General features: G+C 50.7%; 1 protein-coding gene across 2 annotated transcripts in view; it reads right to left on the reverse strand.

The window, feature by feature from the left end:
• Positions 1–213: 213 nt before the first annotated feature.
• Positions 214–9,702, reverse strand: part of KLHL36 (kelch-like family member 36) — an 11,116-nt gene continuing 1,627 nt past the window's right edge. The window contains exons 2-5 of one of the 2 annotated variants that reach the window (XM_006860128.1): positions 8,556–8,634; positions 3,860–4,933; positions 2,226–2,383; positions 214–906 (exon numbers count right to left, since the gene is read on the reverse strand). In XM_006860128.1, the coding sequence (XP_006860190.1) occupies positions 351–906; positions 2,226–2,383; positions 3,860–4,933; positions 8,556–8,615 (1,848 nt within the window). In that variant the 5' untranslated portion in view covers positions 8,616–8,634 and the 3' untranslated portion in view covers positions 214–350. The remainder of the gene's footprint in view (positions 907–2,225; positions 2,384–3,859; positions 4,934–8,555; positions 8,635–9,702) is intronic. The other variant, XM_006860129.1, reaches the window with a different exon arrangement.

Below are 9,702 nucleotides of genomic sequence, written 5' to 3' on the forward strand. Positions count from 1 at the left end.
GAGCGCAGACCCTGCATTTCTGAAAACCTCAGCCAGCTCTGGGGAGGCCTGAGGTACTTTCACTGTGAATATCCGTGCGTTGCTCTTGCCCCGGCTGCTCTTGTGGGGGACGGTGGACGGCCCTAGGGGACGGGTCATCTGGGTGGAAGCCCGGCAGAGAAGCGTCCAGTTACTACCTGGACCCAGGTGAGACTACTCAGCAAGATCCTATGCAAAGTTCTCTATCTTATTTAATTGGTTACTGGGATATCATAGAAAGACCAAGAATCATAAAAGTAAAAAATGCTGCTATGTCATCCAGACTCTTTCGAGGGCTCTAAGGAGCCGTTGCTGGGGGGCGGGGGAGACGGTCACTGGCCCTGGTCCTGGTGCTTCTTGCCCTTGCCCTTCTTCTTCTTGTCCTCCAGCTGTGGCTTCAGGGCACAGACGCAGGCGGACACGCCGGCGATGGCCTTGGGCAGGTCGGGGCCCTTGCTCCACTTGTCCTCCTGACAGTCATACACCTGCACAGTCTTGGAGAAGGCGGTGCTCTCCCAGCTGTAGCCGCCCAGGATGTAGATGCGGCCCTGCCACACGGCCACGCCCGACTCACTGTTAGCCTGCAGCAGGGGCGCCACACGGGTCCACTGGTTACACTGGGGGCTGTAGGCCTCGACGCCCAACACGTCGAAGCGTTCCATGGACTCAATGTTATCGTCGCTGCCCCCGATGGAGTAGACACTGTCGCCTAGGCTGCACATACTGTGCCAGCCGCGCGCAGTGGTCATGGGCCGCCGTTCCTCCCATACGTCTGTCCGGTGGTCGTAACATAGCAGGTTCTTACGGTAGGGGCCGATCTGGTAGTCGTGGCCCCCAGAGATGTACACAAAATCTTTGTAGATGGTGCCCGCGTGGCCGTAGGTGAACCTGTGGGGAGATAGATGGGGCTCAGCACTGCATCTGGCTTAACCTCTGGCAGCCCAGGCCTCAGTCTGCTCCTCTCCAAAATGGGGATGAGCCGCCCTCCTGGGGAAGGTGTAGATTTGATGAGACACAGCGCACAGAGCAGGCGAGAGCGGGATCCAGTACCCCAAACCATCTGTAGGCGTACACAGTTCTCCTCAGCCCCATGGGGACACTATGAGTCAGAACTGACTTGATAGCAGTGTGTTTGGTGTGGTCATCACTGGGCAGAGGCTGGCTGAGCAGGGCGGGGAAACCACAGGCTCTGCAGGGAGAGCTCAAGGCTCTCATCCCAGCCCTGCCCCTCCCTGCATGCCTGCGTCCCCGTATGAACTCACTGAACCCCTTACTGCTGAGTTGGTCCCTACTCCCGGTGACCCTACAGACAAGAGTAGAACCGCTCCACAGCGTTTCCAAGGGTTCATCATTTTTTTTTTTTTTTAATTCTAAATGTAGGAGAATACATTATTAGTTTCTATAATCAAACCTATGTGGATAAGACCTTACATATTTAATACAGTGCATTTTCCCTGTTCAAAAGGGGGGAAAAGTCTAATGTTTCCAGACCAAAATGTCTGTTAATTTCTGTACACTGCCAGCCCAACACGGTAAGTTGTAATGTATTTGGAAGTAGATGGCCTCATCTATCCCTTGTGGTGGATCCGCTGGTAGGTTTGTACTGCGGACCTTGACGTTAGCAGCTTAGCATCTAACCTGCTGCAAAACCAGGGTTCCCTCATGAACTTACTGCATGAACTCAATCAATACACACCTTCTGCCCCTCAGAACCTGAACACACACATATATGGTGGGGTGTTTGTACTAGTGGCCATCTGACTTGCACTAACAAATAAAGACAGTTGCGAGTCAGTCCTGACCCCGTGTATGTCAGTGGAGGACTGTGCTCCACAGGGTTTTCAGTGGCTGAGTTTCGTTCCTGATGTCCTTTTAGAACTAGGAAAGTGTGTGTTTGCCACTGAAAACCCTGTGGAGGGCAGTATGGGAAGTAGCTCGCCATATTTTTCTTCCTAGGTGCCACTGGCTTAGTTCAAACTACCAACCTATCCATCAGGGGTGGAACACTTAACCAACTGCACCTCCCAGAAGCTTGCACACTGACCATCTAAACCCAGAGCCCAGACTCCTGTCTGCCACACCCTCTGCCTCTCATAGCCAACCAACTGTTAGTTACAAGCCAGGAGATCTTTCTGGAATGAAAATAAAGCAGCCAGAGCTGTAACCCATGAAAATCCTTCAGAACCCACCCTCCCCTGGTCGGTCACCTTGGCAAGCCTGCCACATAGGACCAGGAGTCCGTCCTGGGGCTGTAAGTCTCTACAGAAGAGAGAGCTCCGTTTTCGTTCCGGCCACCGACAGCCACCAGCATGTCTTCAATGGAGGCAAGGTAGAAATCCACCCGGCGCTGGTTCATGGAGGCCACCTGTGGAGGCAATACACCTGTACATTCCCTTCCCTGAAGCTGGAAGAGCATCAACACCTCCACTACATTTCCCAAGCGTGTCCTATGGAGCACGCAGCCCAGGAAGGTAAAGCAGGGGCTACGGGAGTTTGGGGGAAGGGAGCTGGACTTGAGTGAAGAGGAGTTCTTTATCGGTGCCTTCTCCAAGCCCCTGAAGGTACCACCATGACTCCCCAGGACAGGGACAGAAAACATGTTTCCCCAAACTAGTCTGGTCGCATAGTCTGCCTTTGGACCTATAATTCAGGACATGTAGTTCAGAATTGATGTGGTAGTTTTCCAAAATCCCAATTAATTTTTCCCTTCTTCCCCTCATAGATCATTTTTAAATGATGGCTGGTTGCCAGCAGGGTTCACCGAGCAGAGGAGTGGCACTCAATAGGAGATTAAAAGGGAGAAGCCCCAAACATTGTTTTAACATTCCACACAGAAGACACAGATGACCTGGGTCCTTGGGGACACCATCCAGTGAGGCTGCCACAGCTGGAATGCTTCGGAGGCCAGACTCCACACTGGGAGTACATGCCTACCCAATCCTTCTTTCCAGTGGCCAGAGTTGAATCTTAGAAGGGTGCGTGTGTGGGGTGGGGGTGGGGGGAACGACAGATCTTTTGAAAATAAAATCTAAAGGTCACCTGCTGTCTGCTCTGAGGTTAGAATTCAGGCAACCACAGAGTTAAGTACAAACACTTGAGGCGTGAGTGCTGAGATCGCGCAGTAGGTTTGCAGATGTGGCCTGGAGAGCCATCCATGGGAGAAAGGCCACCTGGACTACAAGCCTCCTGACCTTTCTAGAAGGTCAGTGTCCCCACACCCAGTTTCCAAAGAGAGAAGCCAGAATATGGAAAAGGCACAAGAACAGTCTAAGCCCCCGCAAGAAGCTATAATGTGACCAAGTTGGGTCAAATCCACGGGCCATGCTCTTGCCATAATTAGACCACAACACTTGTCGCATGGCCCCAAACTGTGCTTTCATGTGAGTCTTTGTAGCCTAAAACAAGCTCACAGAGGCTCTGAGATCCGGGGGCTATCCTTAGAACTCTGAGCCAAATCTCTGCACTCCTCTATCCAACTAGGCTTTGGGTGGCCTTTACAATGGCATTGAAATGCAAACAGATGATTTACAGCTAAATGGCAAAGTCAGCGCCTTGGCCACACCAGCCACATGTATCTCGTGGACACTGGCAGACAGCACAGATGTGGAACATTCGCCTCAGTGCAGGAAGTTCTACCGGGCAGCACTGACCCCTCGGAAGGTGGTCAGCATGCTTGTTCCCATGCCAGGGCGTGGGCTTATCACAGCTTTATCGTCATACATTGTTCAGAAGCAAGACAGTGGGCAAGACCAGAGAGGAAGAGAAAGAAGGCAATCAAGGCTAACTTAAGGAAACCCACAGAGTCCTCAAGAGGAAAGAAATAATCTGACTTTAATCTCACCTTGATCCACTGTTTACAGCGGGGGTCATACCTATAAAGAAGACTAGACGCTGCATCCCCTCCGTTGTCCCTCGAGAAGCTGCCACCGGCGATGAAGATGAAGCCCCCCAGCACAGCGACACAGTGGTGGCTCCGGCGGGCTGGCAGTGGTGTCTCCTTGACCCACTGCTCGCTCTGAGCGTCCAGGTAGCAGGTGTCATCACTGAGCTCCAGACACCGCTCAGAGACCTCACCGCCCACGAAGAGCAGACGCTCCTCATTGGTGCGCAGGGCCGTGCGTTTGGTCTGCAGGACAGGCTGGGCAGCCAGGCTGTTGTGGTAGAGCACCGCCTCCTCGATGAAGCCCTCGCAGTCAGCCTCCTTGGGCAGCAGGGAGCACACGGCCGGCTTGACTCGGTGCAACAGGTCGTTTTTGGGGATGAGCGGGAAGTGTATGTTCTCCAGCACCTGGAAGGCATGGGCCTCGCGCTCGGGCTGCTGCGTGAGCCACTGCAGGGCGGCCTGCAGAAGGTCGTGCTCACACTCCCGCTGCACCTGGCTGCTGCTCAAATAGATGCACAGCTTCTGCATGGACACATTCTGCAGGAAGTCGGGTGTGAAGGACAGCGTGCCGAAGTGGCTCAGGATGAAGCCGTCGATGAAGGCATCGAGCCGCTTGAGGCTGTAGATGGAGGCCAGCTCCTGCAGGTAGAGGTAGTTGTCCTCACTCACCTCTTGTTCCAAGTACTCGCAGCAGAAGTCCACCACCGTCCAGATCTGTAGCAGGTGGGCCGTCTCCAGAATGTAGTCGATGTTGCCGCCATCCAGCGCCAGCTCGCCACCATACAGGAAGTCCACCACAGCCTTGAGGCCGATGTAGGAGGCGCCCACCAGCTCCACCTCCTTCTGGAAAGCCTCACGCATGCCGATGGTGAACATGGAGTTGAAGTAGTCACTGCACACAGCCAGCAGGTTGCGGTGGGCCGGAACACGCTGCTCGTCAGCCACCAGGACAATGTCGCAGAAGAGGCCACGGTGACGTTGCTCATTCAGCCGCTGCAGCACTGTGGTTGAGTGGTTGGCCCAGTGGTACACCTGCATCAGAAAGCCATGTCAGGCCCAGCTCCACCTTCCCTCCACAGTAGGGGACCCGAGAGCCACTCTGGGGCTGTGCCCAGCATTTAAAATACAGTGGGGTGGAAGACAGTAGGGTATCAGAAGCCAAGATGCACTATGAGAAACTGGGGTGCTTCTGTGCATGGTCCCCAACTTTCTTTCTGTCCTTCCTTGCCTTCTATCACTTCTGTCTCCCTTCTTTCCCTCCCTCTCTCTCTGTCTACAGCAGGTCAAGAACAAATAGGTTTGAGAAGTGCTGACCCATTAGGACACTGAAGATGCTCAGGGTGACCTTTAAAATTGGGTACCATCTGTGTGTGCATCCCATTCTGATTCCATGTTGTCCAGGCTGTGATCTCAGTAAGGTGCGTGTGTCTGAGTAGACTCCAACCTTCTTCAGTTAACAATAGGGCCCATTCCCTGCCTGCACCACCCCGGGGGGCTGCTACTACTGCCGCTTGCACAGAGGGACCAGGCTGGCCAAGTGTGGGCCTTTAATCAAACAGGAAGGATTCTGGGCTCCGACAGACCCTGACCTGTTGACAAGCCCCTGTCAGGAGTGGATTCAAGGAAGGAAATAGTACTACAACTACAGGTTATGGATTAACCATAAAGACTGAGTGTCTCAAGCGAAGTGAATGAAGGGCTGTCAGGTGGTCTGGGACCCGCTTGTCACTCATTCTTGGCAGTCCCCTGGAACAACCGTAATGAAATGAGAGTACTCATGACTCAGGTTTCAGTGTTAAAGGCGAAGTAGCCCCAGGGATGGGGACAGAAGGAAGCCCTGGACAAGAGCTGCCTCAGAGCCAGGCCAAGGGGACAGGACAGCCATCATCTCTCCAAAGGTCTCAGTGGTCTCCAATTCTTTACCTGCACCTCGACGACAACCAAAGATGACAACTGCAAACAAACGCACTTTCCCGGTTCTAAAAGGACATCAGGAACAAAGCCTCGGCACACCTCACATCAGACTGCTCACCGTAAGGTCAGCAGTTCAAACCCACCAGCCACTCCTCAGGAAGCCTCCACAGGGTCACGATGAGTCACTACTCACAGGATGGCATTTAACAACCACCACCCCTACATTTCAGGAGCCCTAGAGGTAAAGCGGTAGGCTGTTATCCAAAAGATCAGGGGTTCGAGTCCACCAGTCTCCCTGGAGGAGAAAGACGTGATGGTCTGCTTCTATAAAGATGTATGACTTTGGGAATCTTATTGAGACAGCTCTACTCTATCCTACACGGTCACCGCAAGTCAGAGTCTACTCAATGGCAGTGGTTTGGGGTGGGGTTTTGGAACCACTCCATTCTCTGAGGGCATTAAACCCCATTCACCCCTTTATTTCCTAGTTTTATGCCTTAAATACAGAATGGGTGATAAAAGGAGTTCTCAGGGGCCAACTGCACAGAGAAACTGGTGGGTTGTGTCTGTACTGTGTATTGAACAGGAACTTTGCACTAAAAAAGATCCACACGTTCTGGAATCCCTCAGTAACAACTGCAACGATCACAGCTACTAACGCCAAGGCATGGCTGAGTCTCCCAAACAAGCCAGGCAGACAAGCACGTCTACCCATGATGCCCAGGAAAGCAGGCAATGCAAAACCAGAGCGCTCAGAGACTAGCTTGAGTGCAAGGACTGGAGAGGCGTGGGGAAGGTTCTGCCTTTTTATCTGTGCGCTGGCTACATGGGCGAGTGTAACATCTAAAAACACGAGGGTTCACTTCAGATTTGAGACTGGTTTTTGTTTTTTTCGTATAAAAGAAGTTAGAAATGGAAGTACAACCAACCAAGAGAAAGAAAATCTTCTTTGTAAAAGGTTCAATTCAGAAAGACGGAAACTCAGACTCGAGTTTGCGGGACAAAGGCTTCTAGTGCTTATCAAAGTCAGAAAGCAACATTGTCCTCACAGCCAAGCTCTGGAACAAAGCCCCTCTGAGGAAGCGGCCAGACCTTCTGGATTTTCAAAGGCAAGAAAGCTGGGCTTGGCAAGAGTCGTCTGGGTGAGCTCAAACTGGAACAGGAAATGGTTTCTTAGCAGACTCGACCGCTCTTGAAAAAGATACCCCAGTTATTTAATCCACAGCTGTAGAATCTCTCTTTTTAAAAGTAAATCTACAGGATGCACACTGCTTCTCTTTATCTAAAGCAATGCTTCCCATTCCTTTTCTCATGGTCACTCCCCTAAGGAGCTTTTATAGGAGCCCTTGTGGTACAGCGGTTAAGCACTGGACTGCTAAACGAAAGGTTGGTGGTTTGAACCTGCCAGCTACTCTGCGGTAGAATGATGAGGTAGTTGGCTTCTGCAAAAATGACAGCTTTAGAAACCCTATGGGACAGTTCTCTGTCTTACAGGGTTGCAATGAGCTGGAATCCACTTGACAGCAGTGGATTTGGAAAGAACTTTTAAATGTTTTTCCAAATAAGCCCCCATGAGCTGTGAATACCATAATAGACAAGCTATGTATCTGCTTAGGTGCTAGGTGCATAGTTGTGCTTTAACATAACATAACAGATATAAAATTAACTTTTATTTTTCTTTTCCTATATCTCCCAAGATGAATTTTCTCTCCCTTTGGGGGCAATAGGACTCCCACTGAGAATGCAGACTCTAAGGCATTCACGGAGCCCCTGGGAGGTGCCCACAGTGAATGCATTCAACTGCTGACCAAAAGGTTGGAGGTTGGAGTCTACCCAGAGGCACTTGAGAAGAAAGACCTAGGGAATCTGTTCTGATAAATCCACCGTGTAGTTCAATTCTGACTCCCATGGCGTTACCACAAGCCAAGTCAGTTCCATGGTAACTGGTTTCCTTGGTTTAAAATTACTGTATAGTTTGATCTCTTAAAAAAACGCGTTTAAAGAAATTGGGTATATTAATATCTCGAATAGGAAAACAGGTGTAAGTCCCCTAACCAACCTTTCTTCCTGGCAGCTGTGGGGCAGAGGTTGTTCCAAACCACCTGGGGAGGTCACTGATTCCCAAACCTCATTCTCAGATTTTAACTCAGTAGGTCTGGGGTAAAGCTCACATACTAGGGAGCTTCAGAAAGTGTGGAAAAATGGAATCGACCTAGAATTGAACTTTTCCATAAACTTTTGAAGCCCCCTCACAGGTATGTCTAACTAGATGCCCTCCATCCTAGGGTGATTCTCATGTTGGCAGCCTGACCCTGGGAACCCCACCCACACTTGCTCTTGAGGTCCCCAAGAGTCAGGACCAAGATAGGGTACTTGGGGCCCTTTGAATCTAGACACTTAAAGCGTTGTCTCTGCTGCACAGTAGGAGGCTGAAGGTGGGGGTGCTCATGGATATGTCTTTGGAATTTTTGAGTCCCCAGTGTCCTAGGGTTGATTCGAGAGACAAAGGAGCAAAGTGGCTGGAATGCCACTCTCTGAAAAATGCAGATGACACATAGGCCAAGTGTCTCTAACACCCCGACTGGAAGACGTCTTCTGCCCCTTGACCATTGTGCTCATGATGAGATACCAGCACCATCAACACCGAAATCAGTCTGCAAGTTGCGAATGAGTTTGTCAGAAAAAAAACACGACTCTCCTTAGGCAGTTTCCACCCGGTGATGAGCAGTAAGTCACTGACCTTTGAAGATTCGCTGATCTTGTATGGCCGAGACACTCGTGTCTGCCTGCTGCCCTCCATGGTAAACGAGATCGCTGCCCTACAAGAGGAACAGGGTCTCTGAGTGTGCAAGTTAAGCCAGGTCATTCACTATGTGCAGGACCTGCTGGCAGATATCCAGGGCAGTCAGAGGGCCAAATTGTCACATGGGGAAAGAGGACAAAAGAAACCATGGACTGGGAAGAACCAGCATGCACTTTGAGTTGGAAAAGTCAGCCTGTGAGAATCAGAACAAGTAACGGGAGATCCTTTATCATTTAAAACCTGAGTTCAGTCTCTTAGCCTTTGTCCTGCAAACACCTACTGGTGGATGCTGGATCTCAGCTAGGCTTTTTAGGTAGATCCAGGTTAGAATAGAGTCCCAGTGTGGCGCCATAGTATAAGCACTGAACTGCTAACCACAATTTCGGTAGTTCAAACCCACCAGTCACTCCTTGGAAACCCTATAAAGGGTCATTGTGAGTGGGAATCGACTCAACAGCACTTAACAACAAGTTATAATGGTGTTAGTTCTCTGGAGTCCTGGTATGGTTCTGTAGGATAAACAAAGGACTGCTAACTGCAAGGCTGGTGGTTCAAACCCATCAGCCGCTTCTTGGAAATCATACACAGGGTCGCTATGAGTCGGAAGTGACTTGATGGCACTTAGCAAAATAACAGTTGTCATTTTGGAGCCCAATCTAGGATGGTAGAGCCAAACAAAGGGATCTGTCACTCCTCCCACGTTACAGATGAGGGTATTGAATTCAAGGTCATATAGCTAGTAAGCGGCTGCAAATCAAACCATGGCCTGTTCACCTCTAAAGCCAGGTCTACAAAGACATGATGCTCTGCTGAAGGCAGCACTGTCTTTGAGAGCGTCATGCTTTACAATCAGTGTGCTGAGGATAAGGATTTGATGCGGTGCAGACCAATACATGTAAAGTGTGTTCTAGACTCTGTCCTAAGTGCTCTTCTATATGGTCACTCATCCAGCCCCCAAAACCACCCCAGGGAGCAAATATGGCCCCTATTTGACTGACAGAGTAGGAAGTGATAGCCTCCCCTACCCATTCAGTGTCATGGAACCAGGATTCCAGGCCAGGGAAGTGTCCATGCTATAATGTAT

This window comes from Chrysochloris asiatica, unplaced genomic scaffold (assembly GCF_000296735.1).
Source record: "Chrysochloris asiatica unplaced genomic scaffold, ChrAsi1.0 scaffold00037, whole genome shotgun sequence".
Classification (NCBI taxonomy): Eukaryota; Metazoa; Chordata; class Mammalia; order Afrosoricida; family Chrysochloridae; genus Chrysochloris; species Chrysochloris asiatica.